At 36.6% G+C, this 19,600-nt stretch overlaps 1 protein-coding gene across 1 annotated transcript in view; it reads right to left on the reverse strand.

The window, feature by feature from the left end:
- Window positions 1-19,600, reverse strand: part of SBF2 (SET binding factor 2) — a 505,713-nt gene that overhangs the window by 385,405 nt on the left and 100,708 nt on the right. The window contains exon 2 of the mRNA XM_043580629.1: window positions 14,505-14,590. Within this exon, the coding sequence (XP_043436564.1) occupies window positions 14,505-14,590 (86 nt within the window). The remainder of the gene's footprint in view (window positions 1-14,504; window positions 14,591-19,600) is intronic.

The following is a 19,600-nucleotide window of genomic DNA, read 5'->3' on the forward strand; positions in this document are numbered from 1 at the left end:
ATTCACAGAACTATTAACAAACATTCCTAAAATTTGTACTGAGCCACAAAAGACCCTGAATAGCCAAAGCAATCCTGAAAAAGAAAAGCAAAGCTGGAGGCATCATGATTCTGAACTTCAAGCTTTACTACAAAGCTGTAGTCATCAAGACAGTATGGTACTGGCAGAATGGACACATAAACCAATGAAACAGAATAGAAATCCCAGAAATGGACCCACAACTACAAGGTCACTAATCTTCGACAAGCCAGGAAGAGTATCCAATAGAAAAAAGATTTTTCAACAAATGGTACTGGGAAAATTGGACAGCAACATGCAGAAGAATGAAATTGGACCACTTTCTTATACCATACACAAGAATAAACTCAAAATGGAAGAAAGACCTAAGTTTGAAACAGGAAACCATCAAAATTCTAGAGGAGAATAAAGGCAGCAACCTCTCTAACCTTATCTAGAGCAACTTCTTACTAGTCACGTCTCCCGAGGCAAGGGAACCAAAAGCAAAAATAAATTATTGGGACTTTATCAAGATAAAAAGCTTCTGCACAGCAAAGGAAACAATCAACAAAACTAAAAGGCAACCTTCAGAATGGGAAAAGATGTTTGCAAATGACATATCTGATAAAGAAAGGGTTAGTATCCAAAGTCTATAAAGAACTTCTAAAACTCAACACCTCCCCCCAAAAATAATACAGTTAAAAAATGGGCAGAAGACATGAATAGACATTTTTCCAAAGAAGACATACAGATGGTCAACAGACACATGAAAAGATGCTCAACATTACTCATCATCAAGGAAATACAAATCAAAAATACAATGAGATATCACCTTGAACCTGTCAGAATGATTAAAATTGACAATACAGATTGGGTTGCCGAGCTGGCTCAGTCAGTGGAACACATGACTCTTGATCTCGGAGTTGTAAGTTCGAGCCTCATGCTGGGTGTGGAGATTACTTAAAAATAAAATCTTAAAAAACAAACAAACAAACAAACAAATATAGGAAACAACAGGTGTTGGCCAGGATGTGGATAAAGGGGAACACTCTTACACTGTTGGTGGGAATGCAAACTAGTACAGTCGCTCTGGAAAATAGTATGGAGGTTCCTCAAAAAGTTAAAAATAGAACTACCTTACAATCCAGCAATTGCACTACTAGGTATTTACCCAAAGGATACAAAAATACTGATTCAAAGGGATCAGTACATTGGATACATGCATCCCAATGTTTATAGCAGCACTATCAACAATATCCAAATTATGGAAAGAGCCCAAATGTCCACTGACTGATGAATGGCTAAGGAAGATGTGGTATATATAGACAATGGAATATTACTCAGCCATCAAAAAGAATGAAATCTTGCCATTTACACTGATGTGGATGGAGCTAAAGAGTATTATGCTAAGCAAAATAAGTCAGAGAAAAACAAATACCACATGATTTCACTCATGTGGAACTTAAGAAACAAAACAAATGAACATGGGGGGTGGAAAGGCAAATCAAAACCCAGACTCTTAGCTACAGAGAACAAACTGAGGGTTGCTGGAGGGGAGGTGGGCAGGAGGATGGGTTAAATGGGTGACGGGTACTGTGGCAGGCATTTGTTGTGAGGAACACTGGGTGTTAAATTTAAGTGATACATCACTTGATTCTACACTTGAAACTAATGTTACACTGTATGCTAACAACGAGAATGTAAGTAAAAACTTGAGGAAAAAATCACCTGGAACCTATATTTAAGGTATTAGTTTCTGGACTCCACCTTTTATTCTTTTTTCATGTTTAGAAAATGGTTCTTCACTTTTAGGACTAGCAGCATTACATCATTCTATTTAAAGTAGTCACTGTCACCATTAGGCAACAAGTTGTTCTGTGAAATGAAATTACACATTCTACCTCGGCAGAACAATATTAATATAAGCAAATATACAATGTAAAATTAAAAAGCATCTTCCAGAAATTTTAAAGAGGCCATATTTAGCTTAAAAGAATCTCTGGTTGATGGAATGAGTGCAAAATATTACTTATGAACAGGGACCTTCCTGTGCCTCTTTTCAATTCAGAACATGTCTCTTCCTCTACTCCTCTGGCCTGTAAGGAAGTAAAACGTTTAAAACCAGAACCTAGGACTCTACTTTATCTTATGTATCAGTACTGAGAAGTCTCAGGAAAAGCTGTCTCTGCCCAGGAAAGAGCCCAGTGTGCCTCAAACAATAGAAATTACAATTAATTCAGGGGCGCCTGGGTGGCTCAGTTGGTTAGGCGTCTGACATCAGCTCAGGTCATGATCTCACAGTCCGTGAGTTCAAGCCCCACGTCGGGCTCTGTGCTGCCAGCTCAGAGCCTGAAGCCTGCTTCGGATTCTGTGTCTCCCTCTCTCTCTGACCCTCCCCTGCTCATGCTCTGTCTCTCTGTCTCAAAAATAAATAAAAACATTAAAAAATTAATTCATTCAAGAAATTACAATTCACAAATTGATAGCACATCTCATACAAGTTTTATATCCGTTTATTTCTCTTTCCAAAGTACATACCACTGAATTTGAGGAAAGTACTGAAGATATTACTATACCCTAATGAAATCTTTCAGTCAGTTATGCGCCCAGTAGTGGAATCCAACTTTTTCATTAGATTTCACATAATCAAAATTATTTCCAAATTCACATGTACTATAGGCATTTCTTATAAATACGAGTCTATCTTTGGAGGAAATAAAAACTGCTAACTCCTTAATTAACACAGATTTGTTGTAACATTAGACTATTCTGATTTCAATGTTAAAACACTTTTCATGTCTTTCTAATGCCAGGTAACCCTTCCTAATTAGAATAAGGCTTATCCTGTTAACTTCTTCATTAAAAAAACAAAACAACCAACCAACACAAAGAATATTTTATTTCAGTTTTCAAAAAGTTTTAGTAGAGAGTCAAAGAACCAGGATTTTAGTATTATCTCAACCAACAGTTAGGAGCTTTATGGCCTTGGGCAAGTTATTAAATCTCTGGATTTCATCATCTTATTTTTGTTAAAATTTTTTTTTTCAACGTTTATTTATTTTTGGGACAGAGAGAGACAGAGCATGAACGGGGGAGGGGCAGAGAGAGAGGGAGACACAGAATCGGAAACAGGCTCCAGGCTCTGAGCCATCAGCCCAGAGCCTGACGCGGGGCTCGAACTCACGGACCGCGAGATCGTGACCTGGCTGAAGTCGGACGCTTAACCGACTACGCCACCCAGGCGCCCCTCATCATCTTATTTTTAGCATGAATACAGATTAATTTCAGCACTTAAAAAAGTTAACCTACCTAAAACTGTCAGTTTTCTCTTAACCTTTCCAAATCTTGAATTTATATAAATTTTCCCAAATTCCGAAATGATCTGTCTAAATTCCTACATATATTTCAGATTCTGGATATCTGGATAATTCTGGGCTGAACTTGAAATATTTTTAAGTCAGCCAGAATTTGCTGTTTAAAGAAATAGACTTTAAGGACTGATCATCTTTATGATTAATTTATGAAATAATGATCCTATTATTTAAGGAGATGTCAGAATCATTCTTACCATCCCCCTTCATGGACACATCTCAGTACAATCTAAATAGTACATTATTGCTGACCAAAGTACAAGCTACATAGAAATACTTCCAAATAAGATACATGTATATAATTTCAAGGCATATGTGAAAAGTAAAGCAAATCTAGTAATGATAAAATTTGCTATAAATTAGTAGAGACAGTCACATCACTGATAGATTTTTAAGTGATTAATACGATTTTAGTTCTCAAAGATCAAAAACTTTTCCTAGATAAATCTACTTATATGTGTTTTGTCACCCTATTAATTCTTTCTCCCTAAAATTTTGTATATTGGTGGTATTAGTGATTTTTTATAGACACATGAGTACCACTAGAGGCCACCAAATACTTCACTTTTTAAAAGTGGCACATTTGTAACTATAATTATAAAGAGACAACTGTGCACAGTAATATTCATAACTGAAAGTTCCACAGGAATACTCAAAGCACAAGAGAAACTCAAGCAAAAAATATCTGAACATATTTCATATGATAAATAAGATGTCTGGATCATAGAAGAACTTAATTAGACCCAGAGCTGAGGGTTGGGGAGATGAATAATACCAAATTACTGTTCCTTAAATACCTTTGAAAATAGATTATATGACCTAGGAAATGGATGCTCTCTCTAAATAGCTATTGTCATATATATATATATATCTCACATATATATATATATACATGTATATAGGTATATAATACTAACACAGATAAATAAATCCCCAGAGTTCTGTACTCTTTCTTCCATACCATAAAATCTTTCACATATAATAATGTTTGTATATCTGAAGTTTTATATCTAAATTTGGCTACCATCCATAGCAATTAAAACTTTAATAAAGAAGTTCTATTGTCAAAGTCACCCCACATATTTGAATATACCCAAAATTCTGACTTGAAGAAGAAAACCTGGCTTAGAAGCATAGATAACACCTGGGAAAACTCTGAGTTTCTAGGTGAATTGCTGCATGTCCCCTTATTTCTTTCAGGGTCCTCCTCTTCACTACAGGTAAATAGAAAAAATAGAAGGCTCAAGTAGCAACCAGGTTCTGTAGTTCCAAATAAAATTTATGAAACAAAATGGGAATTCTTGCTATTTGAAGATCTACCTTTTTTGCATACTGATACATTATTTTTCAAAGGTTTTCGGGTACTCCACTCATGCTTTTGGTGTTCTATCTAAAGTCTTTCCTTAAACTAAAAGTTGCAAAGATGTTCTCTTAAATTTTCTTTTTAAAGCCTTTATAGTTTCAGGGTGCCTGGGTGGCTCAGTAGGTTAAGCATCCAACTCTAGATCTGGACTCAGTTCATGATCTCACAGTTTGTGAGTTCAAGCCCTGCATCAGGCCCCACACTGGCAGTGTGGAGCCTGTTCGGGTTTCTCTCTCTCTGCCCCTCCCCAGCTTGCCCTCTCTCTCTTTCAAAGTAAAAAACAAAAACAAACAAAAAAACTTTTACAGTTTCAGCTTATATTTAGTCTATAATCCATTTCAGGTTAATATTTTTGTGTGGCGTGAGGTATGACTAGGATTCAAGTACAGAAGACTGACAGAATAGTAATACCACCACTTCTCAGAGAAAATAAAACACAGAAGGAAGGAAGGAAGGAAGGAAGGAAGGAAGGAAGGAAGGAAGGGGAAACAGTAATCAAAGCAGTATGGTACTAGCAAGAAAAGAGACTCATAGACCAATGGAACAGAATAGAGAGCCCAGAAATAAATAAACCCAGGCTTATATGGTCAATTAATCTGTGACAAAGGAGGCAAAAATACACAATGGAGAAAAGACAGTCTCTTCAACAAATGGAGTTGGGAAAACTGGACAGCACAAGAATGAAACTGGACCACTTTCTTTACTTATACTATGTACAATATGACCACTTTCATATACTATGTACTTGTACTATGAACAAAATGAATTAGATTTGAACGTAGGATCTGAAACCATAAAACTCCTTGAAGAAAACAGGTGGTAAACTCTTTGACATCAGTCCTAGCAATGTTTTGGAGGGACCAGTCTTCTCAGGCAAGAGCAACAATGCTGAAATAAACAAATAGGATTACATCAAACTAAAAAGCTTTGCACAGTGAAGAAAACCATCAACAAAACTAAGAGGCAACCTACTGAATGGGAGAATATTTGCAAATCATATATATGATTAGAAGTTAATATCCAAAATACTTAAAGAACTTACACAACTTAATACCAAAAAATGGCAGAGTACTTGAACATTTTTTCAAAGGAGACATACAGATTGGCAACAGACCCATGAAAAGATGCTCAACATCACTGATCATCAGGGAAATGCAAAACCACAATGAAATATCACCCCACACCTATCAGATTAGCTATTATGAAAAAGACAAAAAAAAATAACCTTGGGGAGGGTGTGGATAAATGGAACCCTTGTGCACTGTGGTGGGAATGTAAACTGGTGTAGCATTTGTGGAAAACAGTATGGAGGTTCCTCAAAATATTAAAACTAGAACTATCATATAATCTAGAAATTCTACTTCTGGGCTTTATCCAAAGAAAACAAAAACACCAATTCAAAAAGTTATATGTACCCCTGTGTTCACTGCATTATTATTTACAGTAGCCAAAATATGGAAGCAGCCTAAGTATCCATCAATGATCAACGGATGAATAAAGAAAATGTGATATATAAATATATATATATATATGAGATATATATACATGATATATATATGTAAATGTGAGATATATTTATCTCAAACCTACGGGTTTGTTCATCAAACTAGCACGACGAAGACTATGTTGCATCTTCTCTGACACCAAAGGTATGTTTTTATTTTTCCAACACCAACTAGGTGTCCAACAATTCAATTCAATTCTGACACTACCCAGAGTTAGTACAGACGCCACAGGTCAGTCAAGGGCTCGGGGCTCAGCTTCAGAAGACTGTCCTCACTTCAGACACTAGCTGTAAACTGGTGTCTAATCTTACCCACACTTCTGAATGCAGGGGCTTACACTACCACCCGCCTGAGGTTCGAGAATTTGCTAGAAAAACAGAACTCAGGAAAATCATTTTACTTATGTTTACCAGTTTATTATAAAGGATACAACTCAGGAACAACCAAACAGAAGAAGAATACAAGGCAAAGTATGGAGAAGGGGGACCAACAAAGCCTCCATACCTTTTCTAAACACACTACCTTCCCACCACATCAATGTGTTCACCAATTCAGAAGATCTCTGAACCCTTTGGTTTAGGTGTTTTTATAGTAACTTTCATTATGTAGGCGTGACTGATTAATTAAATCATTGGCTGTTGGTTATTGAACTCAGTCTCCAGCCTTTCTCCTCTCCCCAGTGGGGCTGAAATTTCCAACCCTCTAATTACAAGATTGGTTCCTCTCATAGACTAGCCCCTTCCTGAAGCAATCTAGGGTCCACTAAACCAATCAGCTATCTCATTAGCATACAAAGGCAATAAATTCCAAGGATTTCAGGAGCTCTGTGCCAGGAACTGAGACAAAGACTAAATATTTACTTTTTATTATACCACAAACACTGAATTAGTGATGTCCAAAATAAAATGGTCACAGAGAATTAAGATAAGGGAAAAGATGTTCGAATTCAGCAAGAATGCTATGGCAGAGAAAAGCTAGTTGTTCACTAAATCTGTTTCACTTTTCCCCTTGGCATACATCTAGGCTTTATTTGCCAAACTCCCATTATAGTTAACTGGGGCCATATAACTGACTTCCGTTAAGTAGAATGAAGTGATATATACTGCCTCCCAGGCCTATCCCATAAAATCCAGCCTTACTATCTTCCATGCTTTCTCTTACTACTCTGTCAACTGAATGGTGATACCCAAGATGACCCTGAGAACCACACTCTGAAGATAGCCCACACTCCCATCTATCTCACTGCCATTAATTAGACTTTATGCAAGTAAGAAGAGAAAAAAATTCTACCATGCTATCCACTAAAATCTCAAGGTTTATCTATCATAACAACTAGTATGAATTAAGGAATATATTCATGAATTAAGAAATATATTTGTGAATCAAGAAAATGTTAAAAACTTCAATTGTGATTTCAGAATGGAGAAGACATACACTATACTTCAGAATAAATCCTTGAGATGTGGGTAAGACTGGTATATGAGTTGAGAGTGGATGGTAAGAAATCATAATATTATAATAATTATAATATGTCATATTATAGTTTATTGAAGTATTAATAGACAACCACCTGATAACATCCCTGTAGGAAAAATATTATTATCAGAAAGGGTAAATTCACTTTGCTCAAGGTTTTAAAATTCTTGATACTATATTATTTACACTGCACCACACGTCTCTTAGAAAAATGGAGACAGCAAATGAAGGAGAATCATTTCAAACATTTTATGATGAAGAAGAAACAGGATAAAAGCCAAAAGAGATGAAGTAAAGTTTTTTTGTTAGTACTAACCATACATGAGATCAATGGAAACAGAAGAGTAGAAAAAGGAACTGGAAATTAAGAAGAATAGAGTAACCCACAGGGTGATACAACAATACATGACAGATGAGTAGCAGTATTCCTTGTAGTAATGAGGTCCAGGCTATTTGCAAACAATGTGAGTTTGTAGTAGGTTAGGCCTGTGTAGATCCACATCTTCCTCAGGAAGTTCTCTATGGCCTCAAAGCATCAAGTATGGGAGAACTTGAGCATGGCAAGAAAACCTTGTCCTATGGTGGTTCTGAGAGTAGTACTCTAATAGCAGACCATACAGACTGGGTCAGTGAAAGATTCTTTACCATAACTGAGATTACCAATACATTAGTAAAATAAAGAGAATTATAAGTAAATGAAAGTCTAGTACTATTATAGGATAACAAACCACTTAAGTGAGCATGGAGGAATGTGAGAATAACATTAAGACTGAATATCCTCTGTTTCAGAGATGTTGAGAGAATCTAACAGCAGATGCATGCTCTACACTACATCATGTTCCAACCTGAAATATGGTTTTATTACTTCAAAGAGACAACTGTCTGGGAATAGGAAACAAAATGTGAGTTCAAACCACCACTTACCAGCTTAACTTCCATTTATATCTACTTGCTTTGTCATGAACTAACTTTAAAAGTCCTGTTTGTAGTCCTTAGCATGTTTTAAAAGCCATATATATCTTCAGAGGTGCCTGGCTGGCTCAGTTGGTTAAGCATGTGCCTCTTGATTTCAGCCTGGGTCATGATATTGCAATTGGTGGGACAAGCCCCACATCAGCAGATGCGCTGGCTGCGCAGAGCCCACTTGGGATTCTCTCTCTCCCTCTCTGCCCCTCCCCAACTTGCACTTGCTCTCTCTTGTGGGAAATCAAATAGCTATGTCCTGGGTTAGAAGGTTATAGGAAACGCATTGAAAGCAGAACACTGCTTTCTGGCTTTGCTGAAAACAACGAGGCAGTATCTAGTTAATGTGTATACACAGGTTGGGTCCTGCCTGTGCTCATGAATCCCTTAGACCATGTTATGTTATCTATGGAATATCTTATCTTGTTCTCCACCCTGCTTTCTGCACTGCTCTTTTGTAGTCTTGGCAATGCCTTTTCTGCACACTTACTATATGTTCTTACTGGCATGTAGCCCACTGATGTATTGTGCAATGTTTCCCTGAATGTATACTTAATAAATACCGAAGTTTGAGAGCAGCTTGGGAGACTTCCCTTAGCCTCCTTCTCACCTCTCTTGACTTGCATGAAGTCTTGAGTAATCCTTTCTGCTGTCCTCAGCTTTGCTAGACAAAGCCAAAAGCCGAACCCACACTACCTCTCAAAATAAATAAAACTTTTTAAAAAGCCATGTCTTTATACTGCACACCAGTATTTTTATGTTTTCAGCATCAACTCTACACAAAATCAAAAATCCTTCCACATATTCTGGATACCACCTTTCAACTGAATTCATCACCAAGCACTCTATGTCAGCACAGTGGCTTGGGACACTACCCATAGTATCTTTCATAAGTATTGTTTACAATTTTATATATATATATATATTTTTTTTTTTTTTAAGCTGCCTTTGTGTATTTCTCAAATCTCTCTGGCTGGAAAATCATCCTGCCCTTCTTTATTCTAAATAATTATACAGCTGGCTTTTTATACTTACATGCAGAAACCTACATTTTTTCCTATTGTCCCAGATTTCATCTTCTTAGCTAATAGCCTATAATTCCAGCGCTTTAAAATCTTCATGAGCCCTGGAGTACCTGTCTAGCTCAGTCGGTGGAGCATGCGACTCTTGATCTCAGGGTCATCAGTTCAAACCCCATGTTGGGTGCAGAGATTACTTAAAAAGGACTAAATAAAATAAAATATTTGTGAGCCCTGATTCCATCATCCAATATGTACACTACCTTTCTCATTCTCCTTTCATGCATACTCCTCTACAAAGGAGGGAGAATATTCTCTTCTATCCCTCTACACTCAGTTCCCTGACTACACAGTATTTATATCTAGGTCAAATGGACAACTACTATCCTGTATGTTGTGTTCAGTGCATTCTAAACAGCTTAAAGAATTAAAGCATTACATGGTACTTATACCTACTTCTCTGACCACAAATAGCATCCTATACTAAGGTTAATTCTCCTATGTTAAAACTGCCGATAGTTGCATACACAACAATCCTCTTCTCTCCAATCTATACTTACAATTACAGAAAACTAGATTCATATTGAAGGTAGTCAAATCACTAGTCTATATTTTAATAACTGAACTAATTTTTTTTACCAATATGAAACTTAAAATTCTAACTAAATATCTATTACTCTTTTACTCAAGCCACATTTTTCTATCACAGTACTTTATTCTTCTAAAAAAATTAGATAGCTCAGGTGCCTGGGTGGCTCAGTTGGTTAAGCATCCAACTTTGGCTTGGGTCATGATCTCACAGTTCATGGGTTTGAGCCCCATGTCAGGCTCTGTGCTGACAGCTCGGAGCCTGGAGCCTGCTTCAGATTCTGTGTCTCCCTCTCTCTCTGCCTCTTCCCAGCTCGGGCTTTGTCTCTCTGTCTCACTCTCAAAAATAAATAAACATTAAAAAAAATTTTTTTTAATTAGATAGCTCTACAAATGCCTTGGTGCAGACATTCCCTAGTAAAGAATATGACAAATTTTGTGAATAATAGTACAAAAGGATTCACTTCTGAGACAGGGCATCTTTAAAAAGATGTAGTGCCAAAACAATACTATTTTGCTGATGTCCAAACCCTAGCCAATAAAAACATTTGTTCCCATAATCAGAAATAGATCGTTGGCCATAGAATGCCTCTGCAAAACAATTCTTAAATTTTCTTTGAAATACTGTTACTAAAATTAACTGAAATTTTATTTATATGACTGTCTGTGGTTTCCATGTATGCCTAAAAAGCACAAGGAAAAGATAAAAATATCCCAGAACTGGAAAAGCAGTCATTATGCTTGGTTTAGCTTATTTTCATATTTTTATTTTTAAAATCCATTCAAATTAGAGTCCAGCATTTCTCAATAGAAGAAAAGGGGGAAAAAAAGGGCAAATTCTTTACATAAAAACAGAAAGAACAAATTCAGTATCCTCTAAATTAAATTTAGGTTTTGACTTATTAGTGAATGGATATCTAAAATCCTTTCCCACAGTCATAAAGTTTAGTCTTCAGGTAAACACAATAATTTGTCATTTAGATTTATATACAACAAATATATGCTGTCTGGAGAGGAGAGGTAGCAATAGAAAATAATTTCAGTATAATGTTATGCTCTGAACCTAGACTTGTCCTCCAGCAAAATAAATATGTAAAGTTGGTTTCTATCCAACACAGCATTCTTTTAACATTTCTGAACCTCAGTTCTTCAAAATTATAGAACCCTGTTTTCAGATCCTGCATTTACACTAAAATACAAATGCTAACCACAGTCTAAAGCATCACTCTCAGAATATTCTCAGATTTTGGCCGAGACTGAGTCAGTATTTCATGTGGTAATGGACTTAAAGCCTAGCTCTGCTGCATTTTAGCTGTTAGAGCCTAAGGAAACTGTTTAAACTTCCTAATCCTCAGTTTACTTATCTTTAAATTAGATATACTACCATCAATCATCCAATTTATGTGAGTTAACCATAGTCTATCAATCCTATACAACTGTAGATATTAACATTAATGTTACATGCTAAAAGTTGTTCCATTACTTTGGAAGGGCTAACATTTTTGGAAAAGGGTCACTATCACCCTGAAATCAACTAACCACTTAGGGACTGAGCCAGATCATTTTCAATTGGAAAAAATTTTATCAGGCCTATATGTGGTCTTGATGCTACAGGAGTTACATTAGATTACACAGTATTTCAGTTATTCAAGTTATTGCTATTTAGATGCAGAATGTCTCTAATATATCAAGCATAGCAAAAAGCAATAAATAATAAAAGGACAAGAAAAATTTAAGTTAACAATTCTGTTTTTAAAATGGGCTTTAATAGATGTTAGGTAAACAAATTTATTTTGTACCTGACAAAGCACAATAGACATTAGAGTATTGGAATTGCTATCAATGATGAAAAAATTAAAAAGGAAAAAAAATTTCCAGTGTAAGTCAACAGATCAAATATTCTTTAACTATTAACCCATCAAAAAAAGATCTTGAAATGCTTTGCTAAGAATCAGCCAAGATGTCATCTGGGAAACTATTAGGTAAGGAAAAGATCTAACTCTTAGCACCTCTACTTCACCAGTCAGCAGCACATGATTCTACTTATTATTAGAGATACACTGGTAGCACTTGAACATGGGAGTGTCTGTCACACAAAGGAAAAATACCATTTACTAGGTAATGAACTCAGTATGTGTCTCTCCCTCACTACTGGAAAAACATCGGAAACATCACAGTATCCATTTCCCTGGCTTTCAGAACACAAAAACAATCCCGTCCCAGTCATAGCTAATAGCTCCCATAATGTCTGTTGTTCTTGAAACTTATGATGGTGGTTTACTGTTCACACTGTCAAACTGATATAACTGATATAGTTTATATCTGTCCACACTTTGATGTGAGGAATGGTAAGAACTCACATAAGAGTTCTCGATGGTCCCTAGCACTAAAATTTTCCAGTTTCAGTCACCACTAAAAGGAATGCTGAAGCAGAGCTTAAAGGTTTTAATAGTGCAAATACCTGGCTATTCACACCATAAGGCCAGTTACAAGTATTTGTAGGCATGTGGAGGAGAAGAGAAAGGAATACAAGGGCCTCTCCAAAAAGTTACTTTTCCTTAGATCCTCACATTCTTTACCCATTTTTTCAATACAAAACTTCAAGACTTGACCTTTCTGTGTGTCTACAGAACCTGCAGCCCTCTTTGTATAGCTGTAAAAATCAAAATTAAACACTCAGCAATGTATCTTTTATCCTCTATAAACAGAAATGGACAGCCATTAGCTAGAATGAGAAAATGCACAATTTTCAACATCAGTTTTATTCCTAATGGATATTTCTGACCCATGATAGTAAGAGAATGAACAATTCTGCTGAGGGAGTTAGGGGAGGAAGAGGAGATGCTGTAAGATGGCAAACAAACGTTAACAATGACGACAACAACAATCATCACCGTCATTATCAATAAGCTACTTCATTTACTAAGTAAGCTACTTCCACTTACTTTATGGAAGCCATTGTTCTCAGCATTTTGTATATTTTTCCCATTTTATCTTTACAACACCCTAGGAGATTAGTATTGCATTATCCTCATTTTATAGATGAAGATGCTGCTGCTCAAAGAAATGAAGTAACTCATCTAAAGTCACACCATACACCTGGGGATTTCAACCTAGGTAGTCTCCTCCAGAGCCTTCACTCTTCACTATTAAATCATACCAAATGTTCTCTCAACAAGAACTACTTTAAAGAATACTTCTTGGGGCACCTGGGTGGCTCAGTCAGTTAAGCATCCAACTTTGGCTCAGGACATGATCTGATGACACGTGGGTTCGAGCCCTGTGTCGGGCTCTGTGCTGACAGTTCAGCGCCCGGAGCCTGCTTCAGATTCTGTGTCTCCCTTGCTTTCTGCTCCTCCCCTGCTCATGTTTGTTCTCTCTCTCTCTCTCTCTCTCTCTCTCTCTCAAAAATAAATAAAAATAAACATTTTAAAAAACGAATACTTCTCATATGTGTGTATGTATATGTATTCAATCACACAATATAGATATATACATACACACACCTACACATACACCCACACTCCACTATGTCTGACAACAAAACTTTATAGCCATATTGCCAAATACTTTAGTGGTCATCTTTCTAGTCCCTCATTTACCACCATAGATACATCATCAGATAGAATGTCCTGGCCATCAAAATTATGCTCAATTATTAAATCCCTTTAAAATAGCTGACAAAAATAAAGATGTTGAGTTGCACTACTATAAAGCAATCTGCAGACTGTGTAGCTAAAAAGAATTCAGATTTGTGATTTCAAGAGCAAACTAAACACGACTGGTGATCATTAAACCAATCTTTGGGGTGGGGGTGTGGGGAGTTCTGTTTTTGTTTAGTTTTCACCAAAACAATAACCTGAAATTTTTCAGACAAAAATATAATAAGTATTTGTTTAGTGCCACACTCACTGAAGCTACTAGGCTAAAATTTTGACTAAAGAAGCAGAGGAATATTTCAGCCTCCATGTACATAAAGATCATTAATTTCATCTTTAATATTAGAGAGAAGTTTACATGGGAAAAGAATAGCAAAACAGGTATTTCAGAATCAATATATTCAAAAGTTACTGGACTTGAAGGCAAGGGGATTATTTCTAGTAATATGTTACAGTTAAATCACCAAATTATTTAACAGTAACTATAACATAAATATAACCATAAATGTAACATAAAAAGAAAAGTATCATTATAAAAGTACAATAAAGCAACACCAACTTACCAATTCAATTCCCTGTGGAAAAGGAGTATCATCCCAGTCCTTCTGTGGAAATCTTTGGATTATTTTCCCCAGACCTGCTCCTGACCCTATTAATAAAATCAAAGTGAATTAGCTACATGGTACCAAAAAATCTTACTACTCATTATATTAATCTTTATTTCTAAATGAATATTTGTTGAATAAATCGATATATTAAATGTTCTCAAGTTTTACAGGGTATAAAAGTATTTACCTTCTAAACATAATACTGAAATAACAAGCAATCCCTGTCCTATAGATTCTCAAAAGTGTGACATATATGAAAAGCTAAGAAAAACAAACAGAGATATTGGAATCTAGTAGAGCCTCTACTATACTATGGGAGAACTATCCCTGTTCCCAGTAAGGAAAGCAATCTTAATAGTATCTCTAAAAAAACAAAAAAAAAACAAAAAAAACAAAAAACAAAAAACACAAAAAACTCTTTTAGGGAGACAAAGTAATCTTAAGCAACAAATGAAATGGTACTGTTAGCACTAAGTTTCAGTTATGGGATATATAAATATAAACACTATTACAGGTAAAATAAAGATTTTTTTTGAGTGGGCTGAGAACTTGCAAATGTCTAAGCAGGGTTTCTCAACATCACCACTATTGACATTTTGGGCCGGATAATCCTTTGTTGTGTGTTGGGGGCAGGGAAGGCCTGTCCTGTGTACTGTAGGATATTTAGTTTACCAGCATCCTTAGTCTCAAATCACTATCACCACCATCACCACCAAGTCATTACAACCAAAAACATCTCGAGACATTGCCAAATGTCCTGGGGGGAGGAGGCAAAATTATGTTGAAAACCACCCACCTATAAGATCATTGTTGTTACACAATTATCCTATGATTCTAAATAATGGATCAACTTATAATTCAACACTGGAGATATAATCTGTGAGTAACTTAGGGATAGAAAGTACACATTAGATCTAAATTGCTTTTTGCTCTACTTTTTAAAGATCTTCAGGTGCTTGCATATTTTACATGTTGTCCCAGTTCACTTTGAAGTAAAAGTAACATTCTGATTATTTATACACCTAACTTAGGGGAGCCTTTAATACCTGATTCAATTTGTTATTTTTTTAAACAATTATCTACTATCATCTCTCACCCTCTCCCAGTGAACTCAAGTTTCCCCTTGGCCCTCACATAGAGAGTTCAATCGCTCCATGGCCAAATTTTTTATCTTTAAGAGATAAATAAAAGTTAAATTCATTTAACTGAACAGCTTAGTACTGTGTTCTAAAAACGAGGTCACATTTGAAAAAGGCAAAATGAAAACATTCTCAATCAAATAAACAACTGCTGCAGTACAGTAACTCCTCATATATCCATCATTATAGGGGAATGAAGGATTTCATGAAAGGTAAACTAAATTAAAAGTGGTTTATCACAAGCACTCATTTTTTCAAAATCCACCTCAAACATGACCACTTCTGACATCGCAAGCAGACCTAATTCACCAAATTGTTAAGTCCTGGAGATACACATATGAAAAAGACATGGTCCCTATCCTCAAGACACTCATAATTAATAGGAGAAACAGGCAAATAAACTGATAATGAGTATAGCGTGGTAAGTATGAGGACAGGAGGGAACCTAACTCACTGTAGCAGAGAACACTATCGAAAACTTTCTAGAAGAAAGGAGAGCAAGCTTTTTCTTTCTTTCAGGACCATCTTTGTATCCCCAAGCACAGAGTATATTGAATGCCTGGCACTTAGTTCATACTGAGTTAAATGTTTATTTTAATAAATTTGTTAATATTGACAACTGTTTTAAGCTCATATCTCCCTGTCTTTTCAAAGAGAAATAAATGCATGTTATATATCTAATCATATTTAGCAAGGTGTCCATACACTGTTTATTCAGTTCTGAGAGTGATAGCTAATGTACATTAGGCTCAAGAAATATTTTATCATACTAATTTTTACTAATTATAAAAATAAAAAATGGTAACTGCAGAAAAATTTTTAAATACATAAAAATATAGAGAAAGTACCCATTCCCACAGGTGGAAATAATTACTGTTAATATTTTAGACTATTTTATCTCAGATTATTTAAGACACGTGTATTTTTTTCTACAGAATTGGGATCTTACTAAAACCTAGCTTTATCTATTCATTTATTACTTGATATTTTACAATGAGCCTTTGATGTTAAACATATTTTCTACTTTCCTGTTATTATAAATAATGCTATAAAAAGCAATTTTCTATATAAAACTTTACCCTCATCTCCCTTTTCCCCAGAAAAATTCTTAGATATACAACTACTGGGTCAAAGAGAATGAAAAATTTTCAAACTAACACAAAGCCATAGGGCCCACCAGAAAGATATTCGACAGTCTTTTTACACTCGGTAAATTCTTTTTTTTTAACTTAATTTTATTTTTTTTTTATTTAAGAGAGAGTGAGAGAGCACAAGCAGGGGAGAGGGGCACAGGCAGAGAGAGAGAGAGAGAGAGAGAGAGAGAGAGAGAGAGAATCTTAAGCAGGCTCTACGCTCAGCACAGAGCCCAGCACAGGGCTCAGTCCCACAACCCTGGGATCACGACCTGAGTCGAAATCAAGAGTCGGATGCCCAACCAACTAAGCCTCTCAGGTGCCTCCATTCTGTAAATTCTTTAGGAATAAGACTGGCATTTTCACTACATTCTTAGCAACAATTGTTATTTTAAAAATTTGTTTTAATTACTGCCAATTTGAGAGATTAAAAGTTCTTCTTTGGGGGTACCTGGTGGCTCAGTCAGTTAAGCATCCAACTTCAGCTCAGCTCATGATCTCATGGCTCATGAGTTCAAGCCCCACATCAGGCTCTGCGCTGACAGCTTAGCCCAGAGCCTGCTTCGGATTCTGTGTCTCCCTCTCTCTCTGCCCCTCCCCCACTCGTGCTTCATCTCTCTGTCTCTCAAAAATAAACATTAAAAAAATTTTAATAGGGGCGCCTGGGTGGCGCAGTCGGTTAAGCGTCCGACTTCAGCCAGGTCACGATCTCGCAGTCCGGAGCTCAAGCCCCGCGTCGGGCTCTGGGCTGATGGCTCAGAGCCTGGAGCCTGTTTCCGATTCTGTGTCTCCCTCTCTCTCTGCCCCTCCCCCGTTCATGCTCTGTCTCTCTCTGTCTCAAAAATAAATAAATGTTAAAAAAAAAAAAAATTAAAAAAAAAAATTTTAATAAAAAATAAGTAAAAAGTTCTTGTCAGCAGCATAACTTTCAAAAGTTCTCCAAAAGCAACATTATTTACTGATTTTATTTTTTTATAATGTTTATTTTTGAGGGAGAGAGACAGAGTGAGTGGGGGAGGGGCAGAGACAGAGAGGGAGACACAGAATGCGAAGCAGGCTCCAGGCTCTGAGCTGTCCGCACAGAGCCCGATGCAGGGGCTCAAACTCACAGACCGAAAGATCATGACCTGATCCCAAGTCAGATGCGCAACCAACTGAGCCACCCAGGGGCCCCTATTTACTGATTTTAAAATTATATGCATGATATAACATGAAAGCTCAGTTTGAAATACTGATATAACATTTCTAAATGCACACAGAAATATGACTTGTGAGTGCAATAACTTTCAGTTATATGGTAATGTTATTTGAACTGGAAATTAGTTTAGAAAATGACAATAAAAATGGTAAAACAGGGGCCCCTGGGTGGCTCAGTCGGTTAAGCGTCTGACTTTGGCTCAGGTCATGATCTCAAGGTTTGTGGATTGGGCTCTGTGCTGACAGCTCAGAGCTTGGAGCCTGCTTTGGATTCTGTGTGTCCCTCTATCTCTCTCTCTCTCTCACTCTTTCTTTCTGCCCCTCCCCCGTGCATGTGTGTGCACACGCGCTCTCTCTCAAAAATGAATAAACATTTTTAAAAATTTTAAAAGAAAATGGTAAAATAATATTTCACTATAAATAAAATGTGGAAAGAGCTACGATAATTTGGTTTCCAAATATCACATATATAAATTGCTGCAACGACCAGCTTTTGAGGAACTTATGAAAGTACCATACCAAAAGTAAATTAACATTTTCTGAATCTTGCTTCTTGATTTTTAAGCATTTAGTCTGAATATTTAAACTCCTTTTCTAATTTACGTATTTTATCTGACACTTATTCTTTTAGGCAATACTAATTATATTTAAGAATGCTGAGAAGATGGCATTTTACACTGAGGAATAAGCCATAGTGAGGGAAGAGTGTTCTAGAGTAGATGTCCACTGTGGATTGATCCTTACGTCCAGAAGTGAAGTATGCCATATCAATCAGAGTCGTTGTGGAAGCAGCTCTTATTTGCACCATGTATTAATGGCAGACAAAATTGTGACTGTCCACTGCATTGTCCACTGCTAAACTGGCAAAGGAGGGGGAAGTTATTAATCAGTGCCTTCATGTTTTCTTCCCAGTCCCTACTCTCCTACTCTATCATAAAATTAAGAATTATGATGACTAGGGGCACCTGGATGGCTCAGCCAGGTAAGTGTCCAATTCTTTATTTCAGCTCAGGTCATGACCCCACAGTCGTGAGATCGAGCCCCACATCAGGTTCACGCTAGGTGTGGAGCCTGCTTAGGATTCTCTCTCCCTCTGCCCTTCCCCTGCTCACATGCATAACCTCTCTCTCTCTCGCTCTCTCAAAAAAGAAGAAGAAGAAGAAGACGAAGAAGAAGAAGAAGAAGAAGAATTATGATGATAAATTTGGAAATGTGCTTCTTTGAAAAAAGTATATATGCTACACAAACTGCCCAAAACAAATTTAGGAAGTGTGAGGAAATACTGGTGTGGTCAGGAATACTTTTCTCCTCCTTATATTTGGTAACCCACTTTCCCCTGGGTCCTGGTAGAGCTTTCAGGCTACCCAGCTCAGCCACAGGATTTGCAAATGACCCAGGATAATCCAACCATCCATCACCCCCCTAACAAAGTGACTCTCCTAGCTTTGGCCATGACTCCAGAGGAGCCCACCAGTATTCTCTGGGATTGTTAACTAGAATACTCTAGGTGTGACATTGCCAGTAGCTATAAGGAACAACTATATCTGCCAAACTATTGTTTGAGTAGGGATCAATTAAGTGG

This window comes from Prionailurus bengalensis, chromosome D1 (genome assembly GCF_016509475.1).
Source record: "Prionailurus bengalensis isolate Pbe53 chromosome D1, Fcat_Pben_1.1_paternal_pri, whole genome shotgun sequence".
NCBI lineage: Eukaryota > Metazoa > Chordata > Mammalia > Carnivora > Felidae > Prionailurus > Prionailurus bengalensis.